The sequence below is a fragment of the Plasmodium brasilianum genome, chromosome 14, assembly GCF_023973825.1.
Source record: "Plasmodium brasilianum strain Bolivian I chromosome 14, whole genome shotgun sequence".
In the NCBI taxonomy this organism is placed as follows: domain Eukaryota; phylum Apicomplexa; class Aconoidasida; order Haemosporida; family Plasmodiidae; genus Plasmodium; species Plasmodium brasilianum.
The window spans coordinates 2,537,182-2,556,755 of record NC_090127.1 but is presented as its reverse complement, the minus strand read 5'-3'; the positions used below and the strand labels follow the sequence as shown (position 1 = coordinate 2,556,755).

Below are 19,574 nucleotides of genomic sequence, written 5' to 3'. Positions count from 1 at the left end.
TACCCATACATACATGCGTATATGTTTACCCATACATACATGCGTATATGTTTACCCATACATACATGCGTATATGTTTACCCATACATACATGCGTATATGTTTACCCATACATACATGCGTATATGTTTACCCATACATACATGCGTATATGTTTACCCATACATACATGCGTATATGTTTACCCATACATACATGCGTATATGTTTACCCATACATACATGCATATATATGTGCACGTAAGTATGCATATATTTTTCAAAACGGAAGAGGCAAAAACATACGTCCCTAAATGCTCACTACGGTATATGGCTACCCTGACTGGCAAATGCTTTATAATTTTACCAAGTATATATGTTATATACAAATATGTAAGCATATATGAGTAATTTTTTACCCCTTACTGTTATATATGTGTAGGTGTATATGTAAATATTTACACATGCATACGTATATTATTATATACATATATCCGTGTATAAATGCACATGCCATGTACTTAAAATAGTCTTTTCAATTTACCTTAAACGCGAAATCTTTTAACTTAAAGAAAAAAAAAAAAAAAAAAAGGCTAAATTGAGGCTTATTTATACTTGTGCATATTTACATTTTTAATATACAGCTTTTTCTTTGAATAGTAACATAAAAGGGGAAAATGCGCATTATTATTTTTTGCTTAAGATTAACACGGAAATTTTTTTCTTCCTCTTTTTAAAAAAAAAAAATAAATAAATAAAAAAAAAAGTGCATAGTTCCACTGTATTTATGTACGTATATGAATGAACATATTTGTACTTAAGTGTATATAAATTTAAATACCTAAACGGATATGTATTTATGCGTATATATATAATATATATATATATATACAAATACTACTATATGTATAGCTTTTTGAATACTTTGAATACTTTTACATATTTACACCCGCACCATTTTGTTGCTCTATCGAAAAAAATAAATTTTAAAGGGAGCTTTATTCAAAAAAAAAAAAAAAAAATAGGACGAAAAATAGAGATAAGTAGGTATAATTGGTATTAAAACGGTCGAGGAGCAAACGGTAACCCAAAAATTTTAAGCGTTCCTTACCTTTCACTTAACTTTTTACTTTTTCATCTTCGTCTTCTTTTTTCTTTTTTTTTTTTTACTTGTTACTTTATCTATATATGGAGGAAATTTGAAAAATTAAAAAGATAGAATGAACAGTTAACTCTTTTCCAAATGTAGCATACAGAAAAGCAGTGGCGTATGCATATTTATACCCGATGTACATAGGGCGTACATACAAATATTTTTACAATCTCACAATTTGTTACAAAATCGAATGAGAGCAAAACAAGAAAAGAATAAAAGTTCTATATATTCAGAAGAGTAAAAGGTAACACCGGGCGTAGTAGTAGAAAATATAGGATCTTTTATTTTTAATATATTTTATGTTTATTTAATTTTATTTATACCAAATATTTATTTTATTTTAACTTAATTTAATTTTTACTTAATTTAATTTTTACTTTTTATAACTCTTGCTCGTATATTATGCATCATCCTGTGGATGCCATGCCCCTATGAAGTACTCGTTTTGAAAAGGCTATAAAAAGAATGTCAACATGGGGCAAAATAATATATAATATTATACATATGTATGATATTACAAATATATAGTAATATACATATATAATATTGTATATATATGGTATTACGCTTATGTAGCGTTATACGTGCATGGTATTATACATATATATAAATATATATGTGAATGTACACAAGTAATAGCAGCATAATGGAACTGTACGGAGAGTTGTACGACTATGATGATTTATTTTTTAACGAGAACAATGTTACCTCGAGGGAGGAAGCGTTTTATGAAGAAAAAGATTATTTTGTCGATGAGATGAATTACAGTAATAAGTTTATAAACAGTTACAAAAATACAGAAAATGAGAATTATTTGAAAAGTATTGAAATAGATATAAAGAGCAATTTAGAAAAAGTGTCTACAAAATACTTATTTTTATATATTAATAAATTTAAGGAAAAGAATATAAAGAAGGAAAACAATTTGTATGTTTTAAATATGTACGATATACATTTAAAAAAAGATAAGCTCAACGTGTTGGAAACAGAGAACAATATCGTGGAGTACTGTTTGACAGAGTTAATAAATGGAGGTAGAAAGAGTAACGTAAAGGGGGGTCTAAAAAAGGGCATCATGTGTTATGATAGTACTGTCCAGTTAGGGTGTTCACATATTGGAAATGAGGATGATGAGGAGGAGCACGAACAGGAAAAGCTAGGTTATGAGGAGGAAGAACAGGATTATGATGTGGGTGAGGTTAAAGCACGTGGGTATGGTAAAGAGCAGAGCAGCGATGAAGATGAAAATAACAGTAGCAATGGCAGTGCGCGCACGAAGGAGTACTACTTGCGCAGAATTTACCAAGTTGTTCTGAAGTACTTCCCGTTCAGCTTCAAGCTGTGGTATAACTACATAAGAGATAGCATAGAGATGATAAAGGATGTCTATTACGATAACAGAAGAGAATATGAACAAGTGAATGCGATTTTTGAAAAGTGTCTATTATATATGTACCATTTTAAGTCCATCTATATTATGTACATTCAATTTTTATATATTCAAAGGAAAGTTCAAAAGATAAGAGAAGTATTCAATCGCTCTTTACAGAATGTTTTTTTAAATCAACATGAAGATTTATGGTTTTATCAATTAGAATATAATGAGAAAATAAACAATAAGTTAATTAATTATGAATATATTAAAAGATATATAACAATTTATCCTGAACAAGTCATATTTTTATTTGATCATTATGTAAAATATAAAATGTATAAACATGCAATAGGTACTTTTTTTTATATACTTAATTGTGAAGAGGAGACGTTAGATTTAGGAAATAAATCAAAATATGATTTATATAAAGAAATATTTAATTTAATTAGTTCAGCTAAAGTTTTAAATAATGACGTTATGGAAATTTTGAAAAAAAATATAAATATTTTTAAAAATTATGAAAATGTTACATCTATTTTCATTCTATTAGCAAATAATTATGTGTACGAGGGTAGATGGAATAAGGCTATGGATTCATATGAAGAGGGGATATCAGAATGTTACACAGTTAATGACTTTTCAATTCTTTTTGAAAACTACATTGAAACGTTGAAGGTGTTGATAGATTTGAAAATAAATCAACAAGAGGAAAAAAGGAATACTAGCACAAGTGATTTATATGTTGAAGAGGAGAAAGAAGCAATAGACAATGAACTAATTTCAGAGGGAATAAAACCAAATGATGATTTTGTAATCGATTTGTATATGGAAAAAATAAACTACCTTTTGGATGTAAGGAAAATATTTATAGCTGATATTAAACTGAAAAACAATAAAAATAATGTGTACATATGGTTAAGCAAAATTGATGCAGTTGCAAATGATACTGATAAAGTAGATCTCTTCAACAAGTGTTTAATACATTTTGAGCATAATGAATACATAGGGAGATTGAGTGATGTATATATTAGTTATGCATACTACTATTATAACAGGAACAAATATGACGAATCTGTAAAGGTTTTCCATAGAGCTATAAAAGAAAAAAATTTCAAAAATGTCAACGAAATGGCAAATATATTTTGCTCATGGGTTGAACTAGAATTACTGCAAGCAAATTACAAGGAAGCGTTGAATGTAGCCAGGTTGGCTATTGATATTGGCAGAGGAAAATCCTTTAAAGGGAAAGCAGAAAATGGAACTACATTTAATGTGCACAATACTAGTAGAAGCGGGGAAAACGATGCAATCAGTATTTACAGTAGAGGTCTACGGGACAGTACTGATGGCGATGTGCTCGCACATACCGAGTTTAACCTTCTAAACTCAACCAAATTGATGTGCTTAATTCTTGATATGGAAATAAATTACGGCACAGTTGAAACGTCCATAAGCATGTTTGATGTTTTGTATCATGCAAAAAGTATTACTGTGAAAATGGTTTTGTCCTTTGCTAATTTTCTATACACACATAAATACTTTAATGAATGTTTTAAAATTTACGAGAAAGCTATTTCTATATTTCACTACCCTTATTTATACCCCATTTATGCCAATTATATTAATAAATACATTGAGAGATATAAAGACAAAAATATTTCATATGTGCGTGAACTGTTTAAACAAGCTATTTATGGTATTGACAACAAAACGTATATTCCAAAAGAATTTGCTAAGTATATTTTTTTCATGTATGCTTTATTTGAAGAAAATTATGGCTTTTTGAAGAATTCACTGAGTATTTATAAAGAGGCTATTCCCTTTCTGGAGGAAAAGGACAAAGCTACATTTTATAAGATGTTCATTTGGAAGGTTAGTAATGTTCCAGCATTCTTTCTCGAGTGCCAAGGTGTACATACATAAATGCATACACAAATACAAATATAAATGCATACACAAATACAAATATAAATGCATACATATGCATATATTTTATTTTTTACTTTATATTTTTTTTTTCCCGTGCTCCCTTTAGATATCCAAATCCTATGGAGTTCACAAAGCCAGGGAAGCATTTGAGGAGGCTATTCAAACGCTAAAGGATGACGATGTAAACACATGCACATATGTTCTTCAAACGCATAAAAATGAACTTACAAATTTTTTCTTTTTTTTTTTTTTTTGATTGTCATTTCGTTTTTTTGTCAAATATTTATAGGCGAGAGAAATTTGTTTGTTATATATTGACATGGAATATAAGTTAAACGAATATGAGCGTGTCAGGGCGCTTTACATTTACACGGCTCAGTTTACTAATCCATTGGCCTATTCGAAGTTTTACCAGGTTGCAAACCTTGACACAATGAGCGTTAAGATTGTATTAGACTGTTGGTGTATCCATTCGTGTACATATTTTTTTTCTTTTCGAGCTTTTTTCTGTCATGTTTATTTTTTTTTTTTATTTTTTTTTTTTTTTCGAGCCTTTTCTGCATTTTTCTTCATATTTTGTATTTTCCCCACCCCCCTCAGGATTGGAGAGAATTTGAAGCATTGCATGGAAACGAGCACACCTTCAGAGACATGATAAGAATAAAAAGAAGCGTCCTAAGCATATTTACGTAATATTATTAACTAGAAGTGCTAGTTCATTCTTTTGAATTGTATTAAGCTACTTGTTTAACTGTTCATATTTTTTTCTGTGTTCACTGCCTAGTTACACGCATCACATTCGCTTGTTCCTCGTTTCTCACTTCAGGAGTTCGCACAGGGGAGTTAAGGAGATAGAAAAAGACGAAAACTCGAACTTGAACGTAATAGAAAACACGAAGAGGATACTGCAGGAAATGATTGAAAATGAAGAGAGGCTTCAAAAAAAAATTAAAAATGGCTAATCCTTTAATTATTTAGCACTTTTTATAGAATGATGTTACTATTTAAATTAGCAATAGTCCAGAAGATGCTTATGTCAATGTTCGCACTCGACTGTGTGTGTTATCATAAATATATAAATGTGTGCATATATATATGTACATATGCGTGTATAGGTCAATTATATGTACGAGGGTAACTGTGCGCAATTTTTTCATAATAATTAAATGCAAAGTGACAATATAAAAATTATAAGTAGGAAAAGGAATTCCATTATAAACATGATGTACCACTTTGTTTCTGCATTTTAAAAAAATTTTAAATTATTATCCTTGTATAGTATTTGTTATATGAATATTCTTATGTTTTGTTTTGTGTTTTTTAGTTTTTCCTCCTTTCTTTTTTTCTTTCATTTTTCTTTCCTTTTTTTCTTTTTTTTTTTTTTTTTTTTTTTTCTTTTTTTTTTTTTTTTTTTTTTTTCTCTTCCATATTTATTACTTAAGTATGTATTTGCTAATACATGCAGTGCGCTAATTATTTGTTAAATGTCCAAAACGTACCATCGAAAAGGTATTATAGCTAATTACATAGAATAAGCGGCACACGCAGAGTAATCAAAAAAACGCGCTTACTGTGCGTAAATGGGAAAAAAAGAAAAAGAATCAAACAAGCAAACAAATGAACAGTAAAACATCAGTTTATCATTTAGCCTTATCAGTGCTAATTTAGAAGAAAAAAAAAAAAAAAGAAAAAAGAAAAAAGAAAAAAGGGAAAAAAGCATAAATATTTCTGTCTTAACATGCATAATTAAGATTGAATATACTACTTTTATGGGCTTCTTTTATCATTCATGTTTTTAAAATATTTCCCCTTACTGTATTTCGCGATCCGTAATTCGATTAGAGATAGTACTACTAGTAGGAGTGAATAACTTGGGGTGAATAGCGCGTTATGGAATATTTTATAATATGTTTTTTACATACTTGTAAGTTAGGTTAGTGCCTACGCCGTGTTCTGATGCGTTTATGCGTGTTTTGAGGACTTCTTGTACCTTCTTGGACCTCCTTGAGGTGCACGTTGTCGTACAGTCCCCCTAAGGAGGGCGCTAAATATTCGTAGATGAAGATCAAAAGTAAAAATTAAAAAATGGAATACACGTTTAAATTTTACAAACACAAACATTTGATGCGATTGAAAGATAAGTGCAAATTTGTTGATGAGTATGTAGTTTATGCTTTAAATAATATTGCTCAGAATAAAGAGGAGTCATATGAGATCCAAAGGAATAGCTGCCTGTCTAAATCAGCTTACTCCGAAATAATTAACACAGTTCAGTATTCATCTATTTGTATAACAATATTTGAAAAAAGGAAAATTGATAATGAAAAGGAGAAGAATATTTTGGGTATTGCTTCTCTTGATTATGAGCTGTCTTCATCCTATAAAAAAGATATTGTAAAAAATAAGGAGTTTATTTTAGAAGATTTCTATTACTCCTTATCATTGCATATAAAGAAGCATAATATCATATCAAATGTTAATAGTAATAATACGCTAATAGTAAATTTGCTGTTAACTGATCATGTGAGTTATTATGATTCTCTCTTTTCATATTTGTTTCGTTCGTTTGAGGATTTAGTATTCATATTAGTATTTTTAAAAGATAACAATTTAACACTGAAAGAAGAGTTATTACATACTACTCATGGGATAGTAGTAGATCTAGAAAACGATCTACTACTAAAAAGTGAGTACAAACATCTTTTCCTGCTAAATAAATACTCATATGTTAGTAAAATTTTCCTGCGTTTAACTTGTAGTTCTGATATATATGATTTACATGAACTGTTTAAGAGATATTCCCGACAAGATGTAGAGGAAACAAATCACTATCTTATCTATGATATTATTGAAAAAAAAAAAAAAAGATGATATATTATTAACAGTACTAAATAGTAAGAAAAAAATCATAGGGTTTATATGGTTAAAGAAAAATATAGATGTGAATATACTAGTCAAGCTTTACAATTTGAAGAACTATAACTACCTCCTGAAAAATGAATTTTATACTGACATAGCTCCAGCTCTGGTAAGTGTTGCTCATGCACCCCATGTAGCGGGAAATAGTCTCAAAAAAACTGCAAAAAGGGAGTACATAAAGGATGTATTAGAAGCAAGTGCTTATAGGCAGTATTAGCAGCATTAGCAGTATTAGTAGCATTAGCAGCATTAGCAGCATTAGCAGCATTAGCAGCATTAGCAGCATTAGCAGCATTAGCAGCATTAGCAGCATTAGCAGCATTAGCAGCATTAGCAGCATTAGCAGCATTAGCAGCATTAGCAGCATTAGCAGCATTAGCAGCATTAGCAGCATTAGCAGTATTAGCAGCATTAGCAGCATTAGCAGTATTAGCAGCGAGAGCATAAAGACAGCAAATAAACAAACCAGTTAGAAATATCAAAAGAGTTGCTACAACGAACAACCGTAATTACATAGGTCAATCGTGTAGGTACGCATGGCTCTAACATTTTTTGTGTGGATTATTTATTTTTTTTTTTTCTTTTTTTTTTTTAGACATCATACAAGGAAGGAACAAAAACGTTAAACAAAAAAAAAAAGAAATACTTGTTTATAGAATTTAAGCAATTCATTTTGAAGAAAATAAGAATAGAAAATCTGAACGATTTACATAAGAGATATGAAATCAACGATGCAGTTATCTACGGCTTCTTAAATGAGCATTTAATTTATGACGTGGAAATCTACGCCGATTATTTTGTTAAGAAAAATTTAGACACAAGAACTGTGATAAGGAGTATTTACAACCACGTATGTAGAAGGAAACAGAATAATATAATAAAATAAAATAAAGCACAAACATGTATAAGAATACGCACCCATGCTTAATTACATACGCGTACTACATAAGCACATGCGTAAAATGTAGTACCGCTTACTCAGTGAATGTAGATTGGGTGCATATCATTGTTTCGTCACTCCATTATTGTGCAATACATATGTTTTCATATGTACATGCTGTTCATTTAATTTTTAAAAACAGCTTCAGTATGATTACGAACACAACAAACAAGACTCCGATGGCAATAATGTCAACATCTCTCTCTTAAAAAAATTATTATATTTGTATTCCCATATCAGCTTTTCCGACGTATGTGCAAAGGATGCAAATTCGTTTACAAATGCATAAATATGTAAATGTATGTATGTATGTGTGCGTGCGTGTAAACATGTATATATGGGTATATGCATGTGATCATATGCTTCATTTCTTAAAGGAACGACTCCTGTTAATACTCTAGTAACACATGTTGTAACACCTTTTATTTTTTTATTTTATTTTATTTTTTTGAATCAGATCGAGAAAGTGAGCAAAAAGTTTCACAAGAATTTCGAAAAAATTGAGATATTATATTTTAATTTTAACAAGGACAAGACGTACAAAAAAATATACGAAAAGATAAAAAAGAAAAAGGAGGGGGCGAAAAGCGACGAGGGATTTGAAAATGGTATTGCATATTTGCATAGTGTCCACACGTACGTATATGTGCATACATATATATATACATGGTTGAATATATTGATCCTTATAATTTAATAGGTGGCAGCAAAATAAATATAATCAAGTTTAACCACGATGGTGGGAAAAAGAAACCCGACAGAAATTTTAAGGAAGTTATAAACCTCTCGTACTACGATATTTTTTTATTACTTCAAAATATATACCCGGAGACGTTTAAAAAGGTAAGGATAGAAAAAAAAAAAAAAAAAAAAAAGGAGAAATAAATGAACATGTTAACGTGTCAGTAAGACAAGGTTCTGCGTAACATTTGTACATATATATATATATATACATACACCTACATGAACACACTTTTCTCTCTCATCTCTTTACACATTTCAGAACGAAATAATACTTCTGTTTTTGTTCCTCGACTTGTACGAGTTAGTTACAGTGGAGGAGTCGACCATGTTCGACTGCGTTTCTTTTAAAGTAAGGGCATGATTTTTCTTCTATTAATTTTTTCATTAATTTTTTCATTAATTTTTTCATTAATTTTTTCTTTAATTTTTTCTTTAATTTTTTCATTAATTTATTCATTAATTTTTTCATTAATTTATTCATTAATTAATTTTTTTATTTCATTTTACTTCATTTCAATTTATTTTATTGTTTCTCATATCTCATATCTATTTTTTTTTTTTTTTCTTTTTGTCCACCTGTATCACCCCTCTACATGCTCACAGCTACACTTGGACGAATTAGTAAATATAAAGAAAAATTATTTTATATGTAAGTACAAACATATCGACTGGTTATCTAACCTAATCGATAAGGACAAAAATGCCTTTTCTCTTAACATGTTTATTTTGAATGATAAGGTAAATCTAAATGATGAGAAGACATTGTATCATTTGTTTTCTGGATGTAAAGATAACGTCATAGGGCACATGCAAAATGCATTCCCCTTATTAGCATCACATGAACAATATAGTGTACACTTCTCATTGTGTTTTACCCGTGTATATTACACCTTGAATTTTACCCATGTGCAGTTCTACTCGCACTTTTTCTGTGCACATTACACCTCATATATATATTTTTTTTTTTTTTTTCCCTCATCCAAACCACTTATACCAGTACTGGAACAACTGTAAGGACGTTTTACTAAAAATAGAAAAGTACTATGACGAAGTCGACTATATTATTGCCACTAATAACGAAAGGGGAAATATTCCTTATATATTAAACTATTTCAATAGAGTTAAGAAAAAAAAAAAAGCTAATATTTTGGAGTCTTTATATGTATTAAATAAATACACTTTATTCTTACCCCCGTCAACGGATTACATGAAACTAAGTGATGAAGATGAGGTTTGGAAACTACTAGATGGTATTAATCATTCTGAGAAGAACAAAATTAATGAAATTATTTTGTCTCTTAAGGAATATTGCAAGACGGGGGGGAACAGCAACAACCCGGTTAAGCACCCCGCGGGTTCGTTTCCAGGTCAGATGAGACAAAGATAAGCGGCTGCGTTGCACGCATAGGGCCGTATACATGTGCATGTATGTATGTATAAATATATATGCATATATGTGTGCATGCATTTGGGAATGTATTTGGAAGTGTATATGTGCATGTATTTGGACATGTATCTGGAAATGTATTTGGAAATGTATGGGTGCATGTATGTGTGCATATACAAGCGCTTGGAAGGACATAACTGTCATATTATTTTTTCCCTTCTCAGAGCTGGACTTCTATCGATCAAATAATTATTATATATTTGTGAGTAGGTGTGGAAGCAAAATAATAAACATAACGTCAGGATGTCTACTTAACAATATTGACTTTTACTATAAAACGAAATATTTCAATTTTAAAAATATTATTCTTCAAAGCGACAATGAAGAAACTAAGCACTTTCTACTTTACTTTTTTTCCTCCATAATTATTTTCAAATATTACGATAAAAAGATTATACATAACATATTAGTGTAAAATGAAAGAACCAAAAGCTGCATGCTTTGTTGTTGCATTGTATGGGTGTACTTTTTGCTACTAATTGTGTTCATATTTGGGTATATATGCATATGTGGGTGTACTTTTGCTTACGTTTGAGCGAATATTTTGGTATATATGTATATGTATGGTGTATATATACATTTATAAGCACATATACGTGTTCTCATTAGCGCGAACGCTCGCTTCCTTTTCAGGCTGACGAAATCGTGTTCTTGCCATGTGTCAGTAGAGGACAACATCTATAGAGAGGTGTATAACCACTTTAAATTCTTAAACGAAAAAGATAACAGTGTGAGTATTTTTAAAAAGGGAAATGTGTTTGATGAATATAAAGAAGAAATGAAAGCATCCAAGAGGAAAAAAGGATGTCATAAAAAATATTTATTGTTGACAAAACAAATGTGTTCAAAGAAATGTATTAACATTGATCATAATTTAGTCCTTTGGGGTATTAACGATATGTGTTTATGTGTACTTTATAAAATCCTTGTAAACAATGAGTATATATTTAATAATATAACCCTCATCATAGCATACAGAAATAAGCATTTCAGTAGAACTAGCAGTTATAGTGGCAGTAGAAATGGTAGTGGTAATTACAATAACATTGCAAGTAATGATGACGATAGCAGTATGGAGGAATACGACTCCATAAAGAGCTACTCGCTCGAAAGCTCACTTATGTACAGGAAATTAAAAAATATTATGTTAAAGCAAAGGATAAAGATATTATATGATGATGTTTATAATATTGATAGAGAAAACAAAAAACTTGAACTAAATAACAACAATTTTGTATTCTATGATTACCTCTTTATATGCTTTGACAAAGAAGACATCACTACTTACTCCTTCAATTTAAATAGCTACGAAGCGGGTAAAAAAAAAAATTATAATTTTATTGAACACCACCAACGGGTCATGTACGCAAATGAGAAGTTGGACTTCCTGGTTAAGGCCAAGGACTACGAAAAGTACGAAGAGTTCGAACATCCAAGGGTTAGCGATGGGACTAGAAGTAAGACTGGCCGTAATAATGATACCAAAAGGGAGATGTCAAAGGCAAAGCCTCACAGCTCACCTCACTGCTCACCTCACTGCTCACCTCACTGCTCGCCTCACTGCTCGCCTCACTGCTCACATGAGAGCTCCAGCTGTGATTCGAACGAAGCGGACCAGTTTAAGGGCAAATTTAAGGGTGTCCAGGCAAATTACGCGGATAGGGAATACAATATGAATGAGTTAAATAAAAAGGAAAAAATAAAAAGCAATGCATGCAAACATAAAAGGAAAAATAAAGATAGTAACTGTGCCCAGAAGATAAAGTCTAACGAAGAAGATGAGGAGGAGGTGAGACAAAAAAGAATAAAAAAAAAAAAGAGAAGAAATAAAGGAGATGAGTTAAAGGAAAACACAGAGGAGGGAAACACAGAAAAGGAGTACTCTAGTTACTCCTCTTTATCATCTAGCTGTCTACGGACAAGTGATACGAGTGATAATGATGATGAAGACAAAGGGAAGAAGGAGGAGGTACGTAGCGATGCCATTGTGCAGAATGACAACAACAACGATAACAATGTGGTTGAAAGAAAAAGAGGAAAAATGGATGAGATTGACAAAGGGTTCAGCAGAAAAGGTACCACCATCAACAGCTTCATAAAAAATAATATACAAAGTGAAGTACAAAATGAGGAGAACAGAAACTGTAACAAGATAAAGGAATCATATGCTACCCGTACCCATTTTAATAACAAGAATGATGATATGAGTAGCGAAAAGGAAAGCATGTCATACGGACACGAGGAAAAAGCTAAGAAAAAAGAGAAGGAAAGGGGGTTGGAACTGGCACAGGAGGACGAGAAGGAGAAGGAGAAGGACAGAAATGGGGAGGAAAAACTTAAAGACGGATGCAAGGAAAAAATGGACGGAACCAATATGAACGTACACAGAAATGTTGATGGCGTTTTTAGCATTAGCGATCCTTTTCTTGAAAAATATTTTGACAAAGCAAGTAAATATATGAATATTGTAAAAAATTGCGTTAGTTATATTGTTATTTACAGCAATAATATGAATATGTTTAATATGGTTAATTTCTTTTTGAAGAATAACACAAACACATATAAGCTAATCATCATTTCTCCATATACATGTGATGTATGTGACAAGAAAATAGTCAGGAAGAGAGTAAAGGGGGGTGCAAGGAAAAATACACAGAAAAATAGTCATAATAGTCAAAATGGTCAAGAAATTTTCCAGGAAAATAGTCATCATTGCCAGGAAAATAGTCATCATTTCCAAGAAAATAGTCATCATTTCCAAGAAAATAATCATCATTTCCAAGAAAATAATCATCATTTCCAAGAAAATAATCATCATTTCCAAGAAAATAATCATCATTTCCAAGAAAATAATCATCATTTCCAAGAAAATAGTCATCATTTCCAAGAAAATAATCATCATTTCCAAGAAAATAATCATCATTTCCAAGAAAATAATCATCATTTCCAAGAAAATAATCATCATTTCCAAGAAAATAATCATCATTTCCAAGAAAATAATCATCATTTCCAAGAAAATAATCATCATTTCCAAGAAAATAATCATCATTTCCAAGAAAATAATCATCATTTCCAAGAAAATAATCATCATTTCCAAGAAAATAATCATCATTTCCAAAAAAATAGTCATCATTTCCAAAAAAATAGTCATCATTTCCAAAAAAATAGTCATCATTGCCAAAAAAATAGTCAAAATTTCCAGCAAGATGGCCCCCAAAACATCCAGAAAAACATCAGCGACGACAGAACGTATTACCAAAATGAGGGACACTTGAAAGACAACTACCTATTTTCAAATAATATACAGAAAAAAAATTTTTATCATAAACAAGCAGTTTTTGAAAATATAAAATATGCATTAAATAAAATATTTTTTTTATTTCATCTTTTAAAAATTCGAATAATTCATGGACAAATTATAGCAATTAAAAAAAATAAAAAAAATCGTTTAAAATATATTGTAGTTCGCTATTGTAAACACAGGAAAGTAGACAAATCTATCTTTAAAACGTACAAGTATCTTTGTAAAAACACCGTTTTAATTCCATGTAGAGTCTTGTTGTCATCCTACATATTTGACATAAGTAATCATTTGCACTACATTCTCAACAAGTCCTCAATCGTGTACAATCAATACATATGCGTCAACCACAATTTCCAGGTGATACACTGCAAAAAGGGGAAAAAAGTAAAACACGTGTGCGCAAGAACGTACATACGTTTACGTATGCATTGACCATCTAATATACCCACGTGTGCACATACATTGACCATCTAATATACTCACGTGTGCACATACATCGACCATCTAATATACTCACGTGTGCACATACATTGACCATCTAATATACCCACGTGTGCACATACATTGACCATCTAATATACCCACGTGTGCACATACATTGACCATCTAATATACCCACGTGTGCACATACATTGACCATCTAATATACCCACGTGTGCACATACATTGACCACCCAGTATACACACATATGCACTCACAAATGCCCCCACTTTTTCATCCTTTTCTTTCTCACCCTTCTCAGACAAATGACAAGTTTATTTTCAGCGCGGGGGAGCTGTGCTCCTTTTCAAATAAATACAGAATAAGTAAAGATAACATGTTAAATCATGAACATTATAGCAGTATTGAAATAGGAAAGCTGGTTAGCAAGCGTTTTCTAAGAATAGCAGTTGATCAATGCTCCTTATCTTACAGTATTTTTAACTTGAAAAATGGAAAAGAAAAAAAAGGAGGAAAAGAAAGGGAAGACATGAAGGGGGTAACTAAACCAAACTTAATGGACGAATTGAAGAAGGAAATCAAGACGGAGACGAAGCAAGAATTGGAGGAAGTGAAAAATGAAAATATAAATAACAACATTCATCTTTATAAAATGCTGAAGGTTTTTGATATGCCTGTAGTATATTTTAATAGTCTTCCATGCAATTTGTACTTTTATCATTTCCAAGCTTCAATTGGTGACTTGTACAAATTTCATGATTCATCCATAGCACAGAATGAGGAAGAATATAAAAACAATCAGAGTGGAAGAGAAGTATACAATGAAGCATTTTTTACAGACACATTAAAAATAAGTGTAAAAAAAGAAAAGTACTTAAGTGAATTCTTTAATGTTAAGTATTTCCAGGCATCACGAAATATTCATACGGAAGGGTATTATTGCAAAGTTACAACTAACTCGTTTAACTTGATAAACTCATTCACTTACCTGGGTAGGGAAAATATCATTCTGCAGATGCACTTTACGCAGTTATGTGCATGTGCACGTGTATATATATATGTATGTGCATACATATACGCACTACACAAATACGCAGCACCCATTCGTACACATGCACACTTCTTCCCTGGAAATATTAATGGCAGGCTCTGAAAAGCTTAACTTCCATAATCTGTACAAACTTTGTAACATGTCCATAAATTACTTTTACGTAATCCTTAAGGGCATAAAAAATGAGCCACAATACGATATTTTAAATTTACTAAATGAAGAAAGAGATAAGTCCATTTTTCACTACAAGTAATTTCGAACATATTAGAAAAGAACAGGAAAAGTGGCATACACACATATGGGGCTTCAGTTGAACTCTACTTGTGTCTACATTTATTTTACCCTAATTTTACACTCATTTTTATCCCCATCTCCATATTGCAGATTTCAAATGTTTAAGGAAAAGCTCAAAAAAAAAATGATCAACTTGCCACAAATAAAGGAGGATATAAAACTGTTACTAAAAGTAATGCCTTACATAAATGTCGTATATACGTCCAAACATCTTCATATGCACAACTGTGTACATGCTTACGTTAAATATATATTTTTTTTCCATATATATACATATATGCATATAAATAAATATGTAAATATATTTATATTTATATATATATGCACATATACGTAAGGATGTAAAGGACACAGCTTCATTTAGGAATTACGTAAAAGAACAACTATTTAAAAGGGAAAATAATTTAACGAAAAATATTAAAGAAAATGTCCAAGTACATTTGGTTGAATATATTAAGGAGAACCACGAACTGCTCAATGGATATTACTTACCCAATTAAAAGTATTTGTGCATGTGCTCTCCACCTCGTTGAGGGAGCTCGGTTTACTTGATAGGGCTACATACAGGTGAACTTATGCATATACAACATCACATATGCGAATATGTGCACATGCATACAAACACACATATATATATATATATATATAATATATATATATATATATATATATATTAATATATATATATATTATTTATATACGTATTTATATATTGACACTTCTGCTCGTTTCGTCTGGACAACGGCTTCGGTTATTTGCTATAAAACGTATGTTACGAGATGTATTATTTTTTTTTTCAATTTATACTTCTATTCATGCTGCTACATTTACTTCTATTTCCACTTCTATTTCTTTTTTATTTTTTTTACTATTTAATTACGGCTACCCCGTAACCAAACGACGCTCATCCAGCAGTTCAACAAAATGGACGCATTTCCCCTCCACACTAGTTTCATTTACAGATTAAATATAGTACATGCTGATTGTGTCTTTATTATAATTTTGCATCAACCAGGGGAAAAAAAAAAAAAGAAAAAAAAAAAAAAGATGGCGATACCAAACTGTAGCTACTGCTAAATTTGGTTAAGCTAATTTTTTTTTTTTTTTTTTCAATATGAGAAGTTCAATATGGTCAAGTTGTTATGAATGCAAAAAAAAAAAAAGAAAAAAAAAAAATATTCTACAATGGAATACAATACGAGTAGTTATACAAAGGTTATCACTCTACACGCATATACATACGCCATAGTCTCATACACATAGATATATCCAATCGACAATTCAAAAGAACCAAAACGAATAGGCATACTACACTTTTCTCAGTTATGCACGTGCGTAAAGGAAAACAAGGTGGAAAATACTATACCCCTATGGAAGGAAATAGCTTCGTTGTTGTACGCGCGTAGGCAAACAAATATATGGAATTGTGCACATACGCCTGTATTTGTGGATGTACACATGCGCATGTGCTCGGACGTCGAAATGGCATACCTAGGATATCTGCTTGGCCATCTCGACGGCCTTGGACTTAACCTCGTCCATTCCACCAACCATGTAAAATGCCATTTCAGGTAAGTCATCACAATCCCCTTTGAGGAGCTCTGAAAATCCTTTTATTGTATCTTCAAGTTCAACAAATCTACCTGGTTTTCCAGTAAAAACTTCTGCAACAGCAAATGGTTGAGATAAGAATCTCTGTACCTTTCTTGCCCTGGCAACGGTCAATTTATCCTGTTCCGATAATTCATCAATACCTAAAATAGCAATAATATCTTGAAGAGATTTATAATCTTGTAATATTTGTTGTACATTTCTTGCCACTTCATACTGTTCAGCTCCAACAATATCTGGTGTCAACATACGTGAAGTTGAATCTAATGGATCGACAGCTGGATATATACCTAATTCCGCTATAGATCTTGATAAAACAGTTGTTGCATCTAGATGTGAAAAAGTGGTTGCAGGAGCAGGATCAGTTAGATCATCAGCAGGTACATAAACTGCTTGAACAGATGTAATAGAACCATTTTTTGTTGTTGTAATTCTTTCTTGTAATGCACCTAAATCAGTTGATAATGTCGGTTGATAACCTACAGCTGATGGTATGCGCCCTAATAAAGCAGAAACTTCTGAACCTGCTTGTGTAAATCTATATATATTATCTACAAATAATAATACATCTTGATTTTCTTCATCTCTGAAATATTCAGCAACAGTTAATCCTGTTAATGCTACTCTTGCACGAGCACCAGGTGGTTCATTCATTTGTCCATATACTAATGCAGCTTTAGAACCATTAAAATCATATTCATTATTATTTCCAATTTTTTTTTTTTTAATAACACCAGTTGTTATCATTTCGTGGTATAAATCATTTCCTTCTCTTGTTCTTTCACCAACTCCTGCAAAAACGGAATATCCACCATGTTTCTTTGCAACGTTATTGATTAACTCCATAATTAATACAGTCTTACCTACTCCTGCACCTCCAAATAAACCAATTTTTCCTCCTTTAGCATATGGAGCTATTAAATCAACAACTTTAATTCCAGTTATTAACAGTGCAGGTTCTGTACTCTGATCTGTAAATAATGGTGGATCTCTATGTATAGGTAACATCTTTTTATATTTAATATCTCCACACTCATCAATAGGTTCTCCTATAACATTCATAATTCTGCCTAACGTTTCTTTACCTACAGGCACACTAATAGGTTTTCCACTATCAGACACTTGTTGTCCTCTTACCAAACCATCCGTTGCATCCATAGCTATTGTTCTAACTACCTTATTACCTAAATGCTGCGCTACTTCTAAAATTAATTTCTTATTATCTATTTCAACTTCTAGTGCATTTAAAATAGATGGCGGCGTGTCTTCAAATTCGACATCCACAACAGCTCCTATTACTTGTGATATCTTTCCTATTTTCGTACTTCCTTTACCCCCACTACCTTTGTTAACTTCATTACTCTTACCTACTCCTTCACCGCTTCTGTTCGACGTATTTGCATTTTTTTTTAGATTTAGATTTTCATTACTACTAATACAACGGAAATGAATCTTCGGGTTACAACATTTTGTTGGTATACCAACTTTTCTGTTAATACACCCCCTAAATAATCTGAGTCTGTGCATGATGGCAAATTTATTTCGTTTTTTACTGAGTTCGATAATACGGATTAAGAAGCACTTGCGTTGGTGCGTGAAACTTGGCGTTTACCGAGATACATATATATACATATATATATATATATATATATATATATATTATATTTATTTATTTATTTATTATTATTTTTTGTTCGCTTATTTATGCATACATGCATGCATGGACGCTCACACACATACACATGTACTTATATAAACATGTAAGGGTATTTGTTTTTTTCTAAATTTAATTCTGCTCAATGCGATTTATATATGTATTCCACACGCGCACTCAAATACACATGTAAATGTTCGTGTAAATACTCAGGGAAATATAAATTTTAAAAGTTCTCCCTTTTGCTTATTTATAAAAGGCGTACACGCATTTACACTCTTGGCTCGTTTATGTATCTACACAGGCATACGTGAAAGCGAATTTGTCGTATTTTTTTTTTTTTTTTTTTTTTGTACTTTAAGCTCTATGCTGTTTATTATGAATAACAGAATGAATTTCTTTTTTCTTTTTTTTTAATTTGTAACATCGGCAAAATTTTTCATCTTCGCTTCGTCCCTTGTTCGTTCGTTCGATTGGTTAAGCGATTAAGAGATTGATTTTTTTTTTTTTTTTTTTTTTTTTATTCCTATTGGTGTATATTTTGTTTAGTTTTGCTCAACTTCGCTTCATTTTACCAAATTTTTTTTTTTTTTTTTTTTTTTTTTTTACATATTAGATACGAGGTGTACCTATATGTATGTCAATCTGCTTAAATTTATTTTTTTATTATTTTTTTTTTGTTTTGTTTCCTTTATTTATCCGTTATGAGGTGAAACGGGTTGGAGTGATG

General features: G+C 31.0%; 3 protein-coding genes across 3 annotated transcripts; 2 read left to right on the top strand and 1 right to left on the bottom strand.

Annotated features, from left to right (window-relative positions):
* Nucleotides 1–1,780: 1,780 nt before the first annotated feature.
* On the top strand, nucleotides 1,781–5,400 carry MKS88_005748 (pre-mRNA-splicing factor SYF1; the record flags this gene model as incomplete). Its single annotated transcript, XM_067219039.1, has 5 exons — nucleotides 1,781–4,381; nucleotides 4,545–4,619; nucleotides 4,728–4,853; nucleotides 5,039–5,127; nucleotides 5,265–5,400. 5 exons carry the CDS (start codon nucleotides 1,781–1,783, stop codon nucleotides 5,398–5,400), a joined length of 3,027 nt encoding a protein of 1,008 aa, XP_067070954.1.
* Nucleotides 5,401–6,523: 1,123 nt separating this feature from the next.
* On the top strand, nucleotides 6,524–16,079 carry MKS88_005747 (uncharacterized protein; the record flags this gene model as incomplete). The annotated part of the gene is made up of 16 exons (XM_067219038.1): nucleotides 6,524–7,165; nucleotides 7,254–7,466; nucleotides 7,549–7,825; nucleotides 7,969–8,207; nucleotides 8,440–8,547; nucleotides 8,755–8,905; nucleotides 8,998–9,140; nucleotides 9,301–9,390; nucleotides 9,645–9,836; nucleotides 10,039–10,396; nucleotides 10,653–10,899; nucleotides 11,122–14,149; nucleotides 14,536–15,226; nucleotides 15,381–15,534; nucleotides 15,670–15,751; nucleotides 15,918–16,079. The coding sequence occupies 16 exons, from the start codon at nucleotides 6,524–6,526 to the stop codon at nucleotides 16,077–16,079; spliced, it is 6,777 nt and encodes a 2,258-aa protein (XP_067070953.1).
* Nucleotides 16,080–17,070: 991 nt separating this feature from the next.
* MKS88_005746 (ATP synthase subunit beta) lies at nucleotides 17,071–18,717 on the bottom strand (the record flags this gene model as incomplete). Its single annotated transcript, XM_067219037.1, has 1 exon — nucleotides 17,071–18,717. One exon carries the CDS (start codon nucleotides 18,715–18,717, stop codon nucleotides 17,071–17,073), a length of 1,647 nt encoding a protein of 548 aa, XP_067070952.1.
* Nucleotides 18,718–19,574: the final 857 nt, after the last annotated feature.